Consider the following 16,779-nt stretch of genomic DNA (forward strand, 5'->3'; position numbering starts at 1 on the left):
GACTGGATCATATGCCTGCAGTTGAGTCGAGCATTGTATCCCTTATTATGTCTTTTAAAAAGACTGTCAGGTTCCATCAACCCCAATGCCGGGTAACAAACAACCTTCTCACATGGGCTTACAATGCGGGAGCTGCTGCTGGCAGTATTGGCAATTCCCCTGGCTCAACTAATGTTATGACACACATTTGTAGCGGTGTTGTAATATGTGATAAATGGTACATATGATCTGAACTGGCTTAAAATACTCTATAGAGCAAGGTAACGGATCAGGAAGAAAACAATGCATATAAGTGATATTCATTGTGGCTTTGATTAGTCTGCTACCTCTGGATCTAGTTGGCCAAGACTACATTTGCCAGACTTTGCCCATTTAAAAATAGCTCTCCTCTTGGCATGAGTTTTGTTGGCAGTCAGATGTGAAGAGACACAGATTTCATTTCTCTGAATAGCACCGTAGAGACAGACTTGGTAAAAGATCAAGAGTAAAATCTTATTAAACTGCCATGACTCTCTTTGTCAAAATCGTTCCATTTGTTTGCACTTACATTTTCTCGCAGCTTTTTTGCATTATATGTTTAATTTGATGTTTCTCTGAACTTAATTTCACCCTCATCTACTTTCAGTTGTCTAAACCACTATGTCAGCAGAGTGCTTTCAGAGACTTCCACTGCTTATTAAATGGATGCATGTACATTTGTGACAATTTGGTTCTTCTGTTTTCAGGAGGAAGCATCAGGTGATATTACTTTTTGACTATGCTTAAATATAGCCTGGGCTCCCTGTTTGTAGAATAAACAGAAAAAGCCACTGATCAGGTCATGTCAAAAGTTTTATTATAAACTCACTCAAGTAAACGTGCTGGCATGTATGCTGGTGAGGCTCCAACCAAAGGAGAGTACACAGCTCTGCCATGCTGAGGTAAAATTGGATGGTACAGTATATATTATTATTATGTTATTATTATTATTCAGGCAAATGTAATTATAAAACATAATCTAAATACCGATACAGTACAGTAAAGTATGTATGGTATCACAATTCAGTTAATAACCACTGCATGCTATATGTAATCTCCTGCTATTCAGTGGTGTAATCTGCACTATGAACATTAGTGCCATAACAACCATCTGGATAGAGATGATCGTACACACAGTATTCATGAGCCGGGTTTGGAAACGCTGCCAAGAAGTTAATATTCACATTGGCTCAAGTAACCAGTACTGTCCTGTAATGTAAATCAATAGTTATTTTACATTGTCTATGAGCATCAAAATAAACTGATGCGTATGAAACCTTGCCAGTAACAGTTCTAACTATTATTACAATATCACAGCACGCTTATGATAAATAATGAAGATACGTCTCCACTCAGGGCTACAGAAATAAAGGTATTTTTTCAACATTTATTTCAAAAACTATGCAGTTCCAGCAGTAATTTGCCTGAAATTACATTAAAACGTCTATGGCCTGAAATATCCTTGCAGCAATAAAACTTGATTTGATTGCTGTCATAGTCTGCGGTTTGTATTCTCCCATCCCATTATTAAACTAATTGAATAATTTATGGTGGTTTTACTGTATTATTTTTCTTTTCTTTTTAATTTAGTGGTAAACTGCACAGATCCAGGCATCCCTGCCAATTCTATCCGGGAGAGTAAGATTGAGCACGGTAACTTTACATTCGGCAGTGTGGTCTTCTACGACTGTAACCCAGGATACTACTTGTTCGGCTCATCAGTTCTCACCTGCCTGCCAGTAGGTCACTGGGAAAAACCTCTACCAGAATGCCTAGGTACAGTGGCTACCTTTTTTAAATATTGCCTTGACAGTCATTTGGCAAATTATATTGTTAACTGTGTTTATCTGTCTGTCTCATGTCCACTGTTCAGTGCATCAACCTATCCACATTTTGGTGTAATTAGTGCATTTATGCAGAAGCTAATAAATGAATACTGTTAACAAGAGATGCAGATACAAATTAAGAGAAGTTTCACTCTCAATTGAATGTCCACAACCTTGTTTGTGTCCTCAATTGCTTCTAGAGTTTAAATGGTACAAGTTGCTAAATGTGGTGGCTGAGAGCATCTGTGTAATGTTTGATGCCCCAGTGGCTTATGGTTATGTTGCACTGTGCCTAATTGAGAAATGGGGAAACTGTCATAAGGCCAGTTGTTCAGGCTATAGCTAATGTTCCCTCAAAACCGGCGCTCAAATTCTAAAAGCCGTCTATGAACTGTAGGGGTTATCCGAGGTTGTAATGATGCTCTCAAACACCTGGCTCATCATGTACTGTACTTTTGTATAAAGCCGCCAACCATAATTACCTATTTCTAGTGAAGTTATGTAAAGTAAACTTCTACATTTTGCACACAAGTTCAGAAAGCACTTCTTCTGTTGTTGAAGTTCTTTGTTAAGAAATTAGCTTTGCAAAGTAGGCAGCACCCACAAAAAAAACGTTTGTAAATGTCAAAAGAAAAATAAAGTAGCACAGAAAGTTCTGAAAACAATCCAGTGGCCATTTTAGTAAGTGTAAATACAATACTACTTTACATGATCTTTTTTATGAAACAAATTCATAAAAAGCAAACTGATGACCCTTGAGTAGTAAGGCAAAGAAGTCTTAGATGTTTTATTGTTTTTTTTTAAATCTTTCAACATAAGCTTATCTGAGTTACTTATAGGTTGAAGGTTCACAGCAGTGTAGATCAACATGCTACTGGACTGGTTGTTGGTTTTGTAAAGGTTTCTTGATGAAGCAGCAAGCCATGTGATATGTATGTTACAGTTTTATCATATCGTTGATTAACAGTAGAAAACATTGGGGTGCCTCACCTGTATAAGTGGTCATTTTATTGAAGCATGCAACACTAATCCGTCTATCCATTCACTCATGCGTTACTCCACAGCGCTGTGGAGATAGGTCTGGCAATGCGAGACTACTCATCCATTAATACTCATGTTTACTTTCCTCACACTCCATTTGTCATGCAGAGGTGGATTGTGGCCACCCAGGTACTCCTCCACATGGAGTAATGAGCGGGGAGAAGTTTACCTTTGGCTCCACTGTGCGCTATTCCTGCTCTGGAGACCGCCAGCTCATAGGAGACTCATCACTCACCTGTCAACTGAATGGACACTGGAGTGGCCCACTGCCCCACTGCTCAGGTAAACAAATATAATCATGCACAAACATTCCTGCATACATTCACAAGTCTCCCTTTCAATCTTCCTTATGTCAATGATATCAGTATCATATTAGGGACTGGTAGTTATTTGATTTGAAATTAAAGTATCCTTGGATTTAACTCAGTCTGTGCTATGCTTCTCCAAATGAATTGCATGAGTTGTGTTTACCCTAATATATATCTCATATTTTCTCACTTACCTCAATTGATATGTCACACACATAATTTTATCTGCCCAGGCTTTGAGATATGTCTGACATTACTGTCATCACCACAATATTCTAGATTTTAATCAGAAGTACTATTTCTCTGGTATAAAGTACTGTAGGTCCAATGAAAACAGTTCTCAGCAATGTCTGTGAAACACATTCTGACAGACACATGTTGATGTTGAATTGTTTAAGCACCACAAACAATTCAATCAAAATGCAGTCCATTGTATTAGAGCCAGCAAGAGCTCTATTAGAAAACTGAAAAGCAGTTACAGAATGAATGGCTGATGAATGTTTACAATTGATGGTGGACCAGTACCAAATAATCCTACCCTTCATTACTCTTCCATCTAGTGATCAGAAATTTTGATATCACATCTCAGCCAAAGAATGTGTAGAAGCAAATGTTGCTTCTTGAATAAACACAATTAACTTGAGTGAGCGATATCAGCCCTAACATAAATAACGGAAATTCAGACTGTGGCAATATAAGGTTTAACCAGAACTTTTTTTGTCCAGTGATCAAAACATTTATTTGCACACTCTTCTCTTGGCGTTTTCTGAAAACCTGAAAGAAAGTGTACTATGGTGAATGTCTGCTGAAATACAAACTTCCACCCTTAATCCCTCTGTGCTCTTTCCTCCCATCACACTTAAGCATTCCTGACCATTTAAGTGGATTCTCTTTACTGAATGTTCACTTGGTTTGTTCAACTCCCTGACCCAGAAGTAATGGTTGTAAGCAGACTTGTATGATGGTGTTTTTCTTCTTTAAATGGGAATGCAACCTTTCTACTCACCTTCAATATTTAGTATTTACTGAGACAGTTAGGAAGCAGCGAGGCGGTAGAGAAGTTAGACTACTAGGATAGTAAGAAGGGGCACATGATTGCAGAGGCTCAAACCTATCTCCATGTAATCTTCCATAACAATTGAAGGAGTGACATGGAGGTGTGGTTGGGTATTTCTCTTTATTTGCACCTGCATAATTATCTTCTTTTTACAACCTAATAGCTGATTTAAGCCTGCAATTAAAACCATATAATCTATTAAAGCATATAATTGTAATGCTTATGGTAAAAAAAATAAGCATCGCAAGGTATTTTTCCTTCATCAGACTAGTTTTTGAAAGCAGTCTGCCATCAATTATTGAGATGATTTGATTAGCACCCTGCTGTTATGACAAACAGGCCTCTTGGAAAGTGATGATTTTCAATATTGTATTATGTTTAATTTCATCACTCACTCTGATCTGTGTATCACGTTGTGTTTGTCTGAAGAAACCCAGCCAATAAACTTTGCTTTAATCTGGGCAAAATAAAATGTAATACCAAACTTGATTTAGTGCATTTAATTTAACTTGTCCAAAACCTAATCAGCATCAACTCATCACTTGAAAAAGGAGATAAGTAAAGCCAACATGAATCTGTTACAAAGTATTTAAATTGTCTAAGAGCAGTTTCAAGAGTAAACCCCTGTGGAGGCATTTGTGGACCAGAGGATTTAATCATGATAAATCACACTGTGACTTACAAAGCTAAAGACAAAGGATGTACAGGGGTGAGCTATAGCAGATAATATATGATTACAAGTAACATAAAAAAAACATGCAACTTCAGTTTATTTTTTAGCATACGGTGAACATTTTAGGACATCCTCAGCCATCAAAGTCAGGTATCAGACATAAGATGAAAAGGTGTCAGTTTTCAGGTCAAACCAGATTTGTGGACAAACGGTCTCAGGCAAAAAGGCATTGGGTCTCAAGAAACAGCCTCAGACGAAACAGGAGCAAACAGCCTCAGAGGAAACGGCCTCAGACCAAACAGCTTCAGGAAAAATTATTAATTAATTATTAAAAAATTAAGCCATTTTATCTGAGGCTTTTTTAAATTTAATTTCTTGAAAGTTGACATTAACAATAACAGCCAGCGGCCATAAAAACATGGCATCACATTAATTAAAAGATCTTTGATGGTTCACTTTAAAACATAATGACTAATGTATTTTTAATAGTTTAATAGAGTGCTTACATTTATAAATATGCCTTTTGACAAATAGATTAATAAGGTTTAATACTGGTTTGTTTGAAGAGAAATATAATTGGTTAAACCAAACAATATACTATATGTTTTTCCACAAATTGTTTGCGTAAGAACAGTTAAAAAATGACTGACTGGCATCCACATCCTTTTTAAATATGCGGATAGAAGGATAGTATCAATGTATAATGTTAAAAGACATTTCTTTAACTCTGTTAGTAATGAGAAAATTAAGCAGGTAAAGTCCAATATTATATTATCAGCCTTATTATTCTATTACATAAGTGTCAAATTTATAAATGAAAATACTCCTTTATTCATTGTGTTTAAAAATTAACCAAACAATAATACTATTTTATACTCTAAATATAAGAAGGCTATCACAATTCTTAATATACTGTATGTGCTCTCTATAACATCTTCTAACTCTTTAAACTCTGCTATAGAATAAATCCGGCAGGAGAAGAATCAATAACCCCGATAATTAATGAAAGTGTACACATTGTGTCATAATTAAAAATAGTTTTTATCAAATTTTAATGAACACAAAACATTCCTCAACACTCAAGTAATTTTAACTATGTACAGTAAAGGTTTTAGTTTTTGAGATATGCTCATTGTTATGAGCAGAGTAAGGTGTTCCTGTAACAGATGCCTCTAGGAAAATGTAGTAGCATTGTATTTTCTTTAAACATTAAAAGTACAGAAATAAAGCAATTTTTGTGATATCTAGCCCTCAAAGTATTAAAATATCCCTATTAATGATGGTTACATATGATGCTAATTAGAGTGCAAATGCATTGTCCTAACATTGTCTCGCAGGATTGTACTGCATCAGTCCTTCTAATTATGAAATCAGCAACTTACAATGGAAATAAGACACCTTTGCTGATCACTTGTTCATCATGGAGAGGCTTAATGAATTCAGATATATGGCATTAAACATCCCTTTCAACTGTAACAGTTGTAACTTAGAACCACAGCACAGCTGTCACTGAGTTGTTGCTTAATAATGCTTACAGTAACTAAAGTTGGGATGCAGCAAATGCCTGAAGAGTTTTAAATTAGTGTGAGTGTACATTTTAACACCTAGTTTTATACAGCACATTAGCAAAAGCGTCTGAGGTGATGCAATTAGTACTGCAGTGTTAGCAAAAATAAATGAGCTATCTGGAAAGTGTTAATGTCTGTTTAAATGTTTGTGTCTGTTGATGCTTCTGCAATAATTTCAAATTGGATTTGCAGAAAGGTAGCTGCGAAGCCTATAGCTTTACCTGCAGGACTAGAACATATTTAAATGGCACATTTGTATTCTAAGTGCGTGTTCATCACCAATAGCAACATAATACACTGAACAAAATTATAAATCCAGCACTTGTTTTTGCCCCCATTTTTCATGAGCTGAACTCAAAGATCTAAGACTTTTTCTATGTAAGCTAATTTATTTAAATTTATTGTGGCCAGCCTATGGCACACCTGTGTAATAGTCATGCTGTCTAATCAGCATATTGATATGCAACACCTGTGAGGTAGATGGATTTTCTCAGCAAAGGCAAAGTGCTCACTAACACAGATTTAGACAGATTTGTGAACCATATTTGAGAGAAATAAGCCTTTTGTGTACATAGAAAAGTCTTAGATCTTTGTGTGCAGTTCATGGAAAATGGGGGCAAAAACAAAAGTGTTGCGTCTATAATTTTGTTCAATGTAATTTGGGCTATGAATTCCTCAAAAGTCCAGCCCAGCATCAGCAACAGTTTCTCATTCATGTATCCATCCATGCAACTATCTATCCTTCCTCTTATCTGTCCTTCGTTAATTAGTAACAGGAGGCCAAAAACTGCTTGCGAAGCCATTCCTCTTTTGTCCTCGTCTGTTGCATGGCTGCGTTGAAGGCCTTATTTCCTCACAAAGGAAGCATGGTGAACGGACATAAACTCAGAATCAAACAAAATCCACCACCATCCCAATTAGAGAGATTATTTCTGTCACGGTGCATGCCGAGCCAGACTACCTTACCTAACCGAAGAAGACTAATGAAATACCGGCTGCTGCAAGACATACACACACACATACTGCATGCGCACGCAGCTGGGCATGCACGCACGCACACACACACACACAGGCAACAGGTAAGTATACATTACCTACCTAAAAGCCCTTGCAAAGAGTGTAAATTGTATGCACGCACAGGCAAAAGTACACACATTTGCACGCACATACTCGTTGCTAACCATAGCCACACGCAAACTAATTATCTCCTGCTGTGAGCCCCTGACCTGACAAATCCAGTTTGTGCACATGCAAGCAGTGAGATGCGTGTACAGTAGAAGATATGAGCTTGGTGTTTGTGCAGTAAGGCTTTGTCAACAAGTTAAGTATTACTGCAGCTGTTTGCTGCTCTGTAGACTGAAAGCAGCTGCCAACACACATGAAATGATGCACAGGGTGTGTGCACAGCTTAAAGAACAGGATCTCACAGCCAATAAAGCACAGATCCTTCAGAAAGAGACAACACGTACTGAACTGTACAGACAGCCACAAGGATCTCTCCTAACACAGTGATATATCTCTATTTCTGTGATACTGTTCTGTGGCTAAATATTTTTCTGGAAAGCGACAGTGGAAGTATTGGTTGGTGTTGTGTGTGTGTGTGTGTGTGTGTGTGTGCGCACAACTTAGCTTTTGCTTGTATCACAACATAAAATGTTCTGTAGGTATGGCACTTCCCTGACTCCATACTTCTCTCTCGCATTTCCTATGACTCAGAGACATAGCATTTTTTTATATGAGTTAATTTATAGATATACTAGACAGGTAGTGCAAGACAATGAACGTACTGTATGTTCCTCCACAGAACAAAAGACAGGAGAGATAATTCACGATAATGAAAATGTATTTTGCTTTAGAGGTCAAACTGTATTCATCATTTCTCATTACCACAGCTGGTTGCCTTTTAATGCAGGCCCGCTTTTTTTATGGACAGAAAGCTCCTGGTGTCAAAGCAGTGAAAGGTATTGGTTGTCCAGGTTGTTGGCATGGTGACAACTGCTTATTGGTGCATTGTGTGTTTTATAGCTGCTTCCTGGAGGACTCAAAAGATGTTCAGTTTGAGTCCAAGTTCTCTTTGTATTGACCCTATGCTTAACAGTTAGGAACACTGTGTTGTAATTTACTGCCATACCAACTGAAAAGGGTCCATCTGTGAACACACACATTGAATGTCAAAGTGGCATCTTCTGTTTATTTTTTGTACATAGCTCCTTTTCTGGTTATCTCCCATTGCAGGCGACTCAGCTGGCACCTGTGGGGATCCTGGCACACCTGCCCATTGCACCAGGGAGGCAGGCAACTTTAAAGTGCGCAGCAAGGTGCGCTTCACGTGCGCAGTGGGACATACACTGTACGGGTCGGCAGAGAGGATCTGTTTCCCTAATGGGACCTGGTCGGGCAGACAGCCCTTCTGCAAACGTAAGGGAAATCTTTCAAATGCCTCTGTCATGTTACGTCTGAACCAGTACAGAGGAGTGCAAAGGAGTCATACAAAGACACACAACTTTTTTTAAACAATAACTGAATAGGCAAGTAAATAATAACATAGTAATTAAAACGGGTAGAAATACAGATGTTACAGTATTTACAATGTATATGTATTAGTTCACGATCACTTCTCAATGATCAAATCACTTGGATAAATACCCAAGATTCACAACTTTGACCAACAAGTGAGTTTTTTTTTACATACAGTATGTTATCTGGCTAACTACAGTATGTTAAGAACCTCCTTCCAAATGAAAGAGTATCCCTTTAGCATTGTTACATTAACATTGTTACATGATACATGTGTGGCATACTAGGATTAAAGTAGTGTTTGATGGTGATATGTATGTTCTTCAATCCAAATGGATTGTAGCAACTTGTCACGTGTTAATTGTTTGTGTTAAGCCTTCCAGCTTACCTCAGACCATTCCAGTTCTGAGATGTCATTTTGTAAATTTAGCCTCCAGCTTTTAAGTTTTCCTTCTGAAGACACAGGTGTCTTGTCTAGAAACAGTTAATAGAGCAGCAAAACCTGTCCCCTACCATAAATGCGTTGCACTGTAATTTCTTCAATCATTAAGAGAGACATACACACATACTGTACTTCCTCACACACAAGCCCACATACACCATGAAACTCATTCAGTTACACAAATACTAGATGCATGGTTACACTAGGGGAATCAAACCTCAATACCTTTTAGTACTGACTCAAAAGTGCCCGTAGCGCAGAAAATTTAAAACTGTCAAAAAGCAAAAGCTGGTATTACAGACTCGGTCATATTTCTGGTCCTATTCCTAGTCTTGTTTACCTATTCATTTGATCAGATATTTCCAATTTCAAACCTTATTTTAAAATATATTTTTTTTAAATGTTCTTTTACAACTGCTTTGTTACAAACTGAGCATAAAGTTTGAAAGACAAGCATTTACCAGGCAGGAAACAAAAGAGGCTGTTGAATGGTATTATGGGAAGAGTGGATCCAGTGTTTTAGGGGTTTAACCTCCACTTAAATTAAAATTTTCAAATCTTGCAAGTCACACAATTTTATGGAAGCACAATACCATATCGCTGGAATGGCCCCTCTAAAATTAGAGTTAACTTCTAATAACTGTTAATTCATGCTCTTATTTCATCTTGTATTGACTACTGTCATTCCTTTTATTCTGGGACATGCCAATCATCTTTATCATGTCTACAGCTTGTCCACAATGTGGCTGCTAGACTTTTGACTGGTACCAGAAGGAGGGATCATATCTCCCCGATTTTGGTTTCTGTTTACTGGTTACCGGTCAAATATAGAATACATTTTAAGGTAATGTTACTTGTTTTTAAAGCATTACATAGATTTGCCCCTTTTATATATCGCTAATCTCCTTACCCTGCATCACACCTTACAGGAACCAAAGAGACTCTGGAACAAACTTCCCATTCATATTAGGTCCTCCTCTACTGCTGAGCTCTTTAAGTCTCGTCTTAAAACACATTTTTATTCTTTGGCGTATGATTTTGTTTAGGGACATTTGTATAGAAGTGTGTTGTTTGTATGATGTTCTTTGTGTCTATATTTTGTCTTCCTTTGTTTTTATAACATAATATAACTTTGTACAGCACTTTGTTTAGCCTAGGTTGGTTTTAAATGTGCTGTATAAATAAATTGACTTGACTTGAATTACACAACTCTCATCAGCTGTCATATAGAAAGGTTTCAAATTGTAACCAGCCCTGGCTTACACACACAAATATTATACCCAACACATGGGCGGCATGCAGGCTTGAATGTGCATAGAGTGTACAGATCGGTACTTATGTGCATCTACACCTACACACACATATGATTGCGAAAGCTCACAAACAAAGTACTGCACCAGATGGATAAGTATCTCTCTGCTGCAGTCTGGTATTTCCTACCAGCACATGGTGCTTTGACTAGCTTCCAGATTGCAACCAAAAAATTCATTAATTCCAGACACCTACAGCCAAGTTCTTTGTGGATTGTGATAAATGAATCATTGTGGATTTTGAAGATATTAGTTCACAGAACGGCAGCTCTACATCTTGCATAAATTACCCCCAGGGGTCAACCGGATATTGAGGCAAATGTTTGACTGCTTCTGCTCTCATTCTACTTACTGTCTTCCAGGTTGGCACATTGCTAGTGTCATTTTCAAAATGATTCTTCTCTCTGTATAGCTCTCTTTTATTCCAACCATTGATTCCAACTCTCTTGTTTGTCACTCTTTTACTTTGTCTCTTCACTCTATCTATCCTTCATTTTCCCTGTTGTCAGCCTTTTTCTCTTGCTTTCTTTCTTATTTCTCTGTCTTAATCTCATTGGAGGGCTATCTCTAAGTCCCTGTCCACTCGTCCATCGGTCCCTTCTGTCTTTCTCTTTTTCTCTTTATCTCTCTATTGTTGAGCCTTAACCTCCCTCCCCTCCTTTTACCCCACATCTCTCGTCCACTAACTTTTTATCTCTTCATCTCTCTGCTGGACTCCTGATTTAAAGATTTTTTTAGCCATCCCTCCATCTCAGGAGGGATGGGGCAGGAATTCACTGGAGCCTGAATGAGTTTCAGTGCTGTCTGCCTGTGATCTACTGTCCCTGTCTACTGTTAAAGCCCATCCATCCGTTATCCACAACCTTTTACAGTCTCTGGAAAACAGTCACTGTGGATATTCAGCTTAATATCCATCTCACAAAACTATCAAGGTCTGTTTCATGTGTCTGTCATAATGTCTGTCTTGTATTATTAAGAGAGGAGCCGAAGAGGCTACCATACTTTGTTTTTGCCATGTGTCCATATGTTTGTGTGCATTTACAGTACAATAATTTGAGCACGATGGCACCTGCTGTTTTTGGATATGTGCCTGAGTGATGCCTTTGCACCTCAATGAGTTTGTGTGTGGATGCACATGTATTAATCGAGAAATCACCTCTGCATCTACAACACGTCTGTCTCTTACAAGAATCACTATTTCAGATTTTCCAGGCAATTAGGTGATTGAGAGAGCAAATCAGTTTCGTAATGAGACATGATTTGGAGCAGAAGAAAAACACATGACATAAACTCTTTTGCGTATTCTGGCAATGCTGTTAGTGTGAAAAGCCCAACCCTTCAGTACAGTTTACTGCAGAAAATCTAAGTTTTCCTTCCCAGTGATTGTACATCTAACATAACGTTTTGCATGAAATTCAGTCTCATCCTGAGTTCAATTTAGAGTCATATTTGGTATTTTGAAAATGACTTGACATCCGTTCATTATTTAGGAAAATGTCATAACCAAAAGTTATTGTTAGAGCACAGGTGAAAATTACTCCTAGCCTGAAAATCCAGACCCAAATCTGAAAGATTAAGGGTCTGGCATCGAGTAATGAAAGTTGGCCATCTCAAGGTGCGGGACCAAGCGTCTATTTGAAAATATCACTGCACACAATTGAATAACACAATGACCAGTACCAACAAAACACGGGGTGACGTATCCAGAGCCCCATACGCTTAGCTACCAGCGGAGCTAACTGGTAGATTAAACTGTTGCCATCTGTTTAGCTTGCCTCTGGCCTGCCTATATCAGATACGCCGATGTGATTGGTGCAGCTCGGTTACAAGGGTGTAGTTAATGAGCTTCATTACTCGATGCCAGAGTAACTCACTGAGCAAATTCAAATTGTGCTCTTGTGAGAACTCTGAATTTCCAGGGTACATTACTCCCACGATCCTCTTCTTGTTTTTAGACACCATAAAAAGGCATCACCGTAGATGTACAATGGGACTTGACAATACACAAACTGCCCTTTATTTACTGATGACTCATCAATAGCGTGATGGGGATTAGTCTACCACTGCATCAGCTACTGTTCATTAGCCGCTCTTAATAAAGCTGTGCTGCTGTATAGATTAGTGGTTCTCCACTGGTTTGGTTCACAGCTTTTTCAACAACAAAAAACTGTGCTTCCTCTCATCTCGTAATGTGAGGTACAAACGCATAATCGAGAACTCTACATGCTGTTTTCAGAGTGTTCCACTTGTCAAAAGTCAAGAAACTACAAATATTATATTGGCTCATAAGCAAAACAGCAATTATTTATTAGGTAGTAAGGTAGTCTTTATTTCCTAAATAAATGTTACTATTCACACAACATGGAAGGAATATATGTATTTCACAGCCCTTTAATCACCTTGAGATCTTCAGAAGTCATATTGCAGCCACCTTGGGAGCTCCCAGCCCTTGGATTATGAATCACTGATATGGAACATAGAATATCCATTACTGTTTTACACCTATGACCTTCACCTCCTCTCTTTTCTCCTTTGTATTGCAGCGGTACAGTGTGGAAACCCAGCCACACCTGCTCATGGCCGTATTTCCCGTGTAGATGGCACAACCTTCTCTCACTCCATCGTGTATTCTTGTATGGAGGGTTATTTTCTCACTGGTGCGCCTACACGCCAGTGTCTGGCAAATAGCACTTGGTCTGGATCGGCTCCAAATTGCACAAGTGAGTTTTACATGAACAGAATACCAAAGCACAATTCAGTGTATCTTGGTTGATCACATTTAGCTCAGACACCCTTACACCTACATTGGCAGTCACAGATTTTTTTAAGGGTCAGTTTCAGAAATAAAAAGAAAAATAAAGACAGGATGAGGAAGATTGGGCAACTCCAGTTGGTGCATGGTAGTAAGTCGCTGTTGACCAATTACACATGTCCATGTATGCCAATCACAATAATTGTCGGCTGTGATCCTTTTAAATCAAATTAAACATGTCATTTATACTGTAAAGCAGAAAAAAACCTTTGAAAAGAATGAAGACAGACAGGACTGAAGATGATTTTGTTCACTATTTCTGCCAAAAGGAGGCGCTCTGAATGATCAACAATGGTGCCAAAATGGCGTATAAGATTTCAAATAGCACATAAATCTTTTTTGAGCCTACTCTCACTGCCAAGCGTCAAAACTGTCAGGCAATTTTTTGTTGTCTGAATCTCAGCAAATGAGCCTTGCAGTAATTAAGAAGTATGCCAATCTATATTCAATTTGCACACGGATGACAATCAAACAAAATTACACATTGTTCTTCTCTCTCAAAATCACAATTTTCTCTCTTCCTCATTCTTTTTGCATGTTATTGAATCACAAGAAAAGAAATGGTATGAGCAATAATTTTTGGAAGTCTGGAGAGATATACACAGGGAGGGATGGAGAAGGTAGCAAGATTAAAAATTGGATTGAATAATAATGATCAAACATGCAGAAAGGCAGAAAAGCTTTATTGGCTCTTTTCCCCACTTTTAAGCCTACTTATCACCAAACGTGTTATTCTCCTGTGTGCTATCACTTCACATTACATTTTAGTGGTCAGCCCATGGCCATCAAAACGCCATCAACGTCAACAAGATGCCAAGATTGGCTCTGTTTGCCTTCATTAAGGAGGAAATCATTTTCACAGTTCATGGGTAATCGATCATGTAAGTTACCAGATCAAAGTCACAACATTCTTAAGAGGAGAGAGAAAAGTTCTTATTTTATTTATTTTTCAACACTCTTGATAGTTGATAAATTAAATTTATAGAGCGTGTAAGGAATTAGCATAAGTTTTCTAGGGAAGAGACTTTCCCAATGAAGTCATAGATAAAATAAACTGTAAACACTGATTATTCAGGATGACTATTTTCCTTGTAACATGGTTATGTGTATCTAATTTCTTAGTTTTTAGTATTCTCTCTTCTCAATTTCTTTCATCTCTCCTCCAGTTGAAAGTGTCCTTGTGGTTGTGGGGTTGGGGGAAAGTATTATAGGAAGACATCAGAGCAAAATGTCACTTAATGCATTTACAAGTAACCAGTTAGATGTCTGCCATAATGTGATTCTCAAGGATCCTTCAAATGAGCAAAACAGTATCCTAATTCTTGCATCTAAAATAAGTTTAAAAAAAGTCCAAAGCCGGACTAAAACAAACTAAAAACTCGTAATTATGCTGCACAGGTATTATGTCACTAACACAACTGAAATTTGTCAGCATGATTTAAATATATGATCCAGTTGTGGATAAACAGAGGTATGTTTCCTGACCAACTGCATTTAAATGCAGGTTTTACTGGGAGCAGGTTATTGCACTGCATGTAAACTCCTTTTATTTTATGCCTTAATATGATTTCTCCTAGTAACTTGTTTTTTTTGGAAGCAAGTAAATGTACAAAATGAAAAAGCTGTAAAGTTGATTTTGAGTTATTGAAGTCAACAGCCTGCAGCTTCTCTGCATTGTGCTGACACACTGGGTTTTTCACAGATAGACAGCCACACGTTAACATTTATGTACACACAATACTTTTTCTGTCTCTCTTCTAATAATACCACTTATCCACATCCACACGAGATGTTTCTAGTTGATATCAATTAAAATGTGCATCTGCTGTCTTGCATTCATGCCAGCTGCTTGTGGCTTATGTTTGAGACACAACATGTTTACAGTGCATATGGAAAGTGATGTAGGGTGACACTCTGAAAAGTTGGAGAAGACTTCATACATGACAAATCCGGTGACTTTAGATTAAATAAAGCTTTATTCAAACAAAGAACAGACGTTTATGCAAGAAAGAATAGTTGACATTCAATCAGATGCACTGCCCAAAGTTTCTATAAAATCTAAGAAAGACCCATACACTTTATGGTCGCTAGGACCTCCCTTCTGGACACACTTATTCATGACATCATTGTAACTGGTAAGGTTGCTATCATCAGTCCGACAGCACTGTCCCGTGGGCCTCTGAAGGTCATAGATGAACACACCTAGGTGTTATTTCCCATGAACCCACTGAACCTTCAGTTCCCAGAAGAAAGGTTCCTCTCATGAAATACTTTAGAGAAGATATAAAAATATGAAAATACATTTGGATACCTGCAGAAGGAATATTCAACCTATCAGAAAGTATTCACAGTGCTTCACTGTTTCCAAATGTTCTTATGTTACAGCTTTATTCCAACATTATAACAATACATTTATTTTTTCCTTAAAATTGTACACATAATACCCCATAATGACAACTTAAAAAAAAGTTCGAGGTATTTGCAAATGTATTAAAATTTCTCAAAAAAAAGTGTAATATATAAGAAGTATTCACAGCTTTTGCAATCAAGCTCAAAATTGAGTTCAGGTGCATTCTGTTTCCAGGCACACACCTGTCTATATAAGGTCCCACAGTTAACAGTGCACGTCAGACCACAAAACAAGCATGGATTCGAAGGAATTGTCTGTGGACATTTGAGACATGATTATCTGCAGCCATAGATCTGGGGAAGGGTACAGAAACATTTCTGCTGCTTTAAAAGTCCTAATGAGCATATCATCCGTGAACGGAAGAAGTTTGGAACCACCAGGACTTTTCCTAGAGCTAGCCGTCCCTCTAAACTGAGTGACTGGGGGAAAAGGGCTTTAGTTAGGGAGGTGACCAATAACCCAATGGTCACTCAGAGCTCCAGGGTTTTTCTGTGAAGAGAGGAGAACATTCCACAAGGACGACCATCGCTGCAGCACTCCACCAATCAGGCATGTATGGTTGATTGGCCAGACACAAGCCACTCCTTTGTATAAGTCACATAGTAGCCTGCCCAGGAGTTTGGCAAAAGATACCTGAAAGACTCTGACTACGCGAAAAAAAAATCTCTGGTCTGATGAGACAAAGATCGAACTCTTTGGCTTGAATGCCAAGTGTTATGTTTCCAATCCAATCCACTTTATTTGTATAGCACATTTTACAAACACAAAGTTACCAAAGTGCTGCACAGAAAACTCAA

The 16,779-nt window shown here is 37.9% G+C and overlaps 1 protein-coding gene across 3 annotated transcripts in view; it reads left to right on the forward strand.

Moving 5' to 3' along the window:
* LOC117946024 (CUB and sushi domain-containing protein 3-like) overlaps positions 1-16,779 on the forward strand; it is a 219,942-nt gene that overhangs the window by 169,778 nt on the left and 33,385 nt on the right. For all 3 annotated transcript variants that reach the window (XM_034873814.1, XM_034873812.1, XM_034873813.1), the window contains exons 55-58: positions 1,609-1,794; positions 2,994-3,167; positions 8,727-8,909; positions 13,304-13,480. In XM_034873814.1, the coding sequence (XP_034729705.1) occupies positions 1,609-1,794; positions 2,994-3,167; positions 8,727-8,909; positions 13,304-13,480 (720 nt within the window). The remainder of the gene's footprint in view (positions 1-1,608; positions 1,795-2,993; positions 3,168-8,726; positions 8,910-13,303; positions 13,481-16,779) is intronic.

Source organism: Etheostoma cragini, chromosome 6 (genome assembly GCF_013103735.1).
Source record: "Etheostoma cragini isolate CJK2018 chromosome 6, CSU_Ecrag_1.0, whole genome shotgun sequence".
NCBI lineage: Eukaryota > Metazoa > Chordata > Actinopteri > Perciformes > Percidae > Etheostoma > Etheostoma cragini.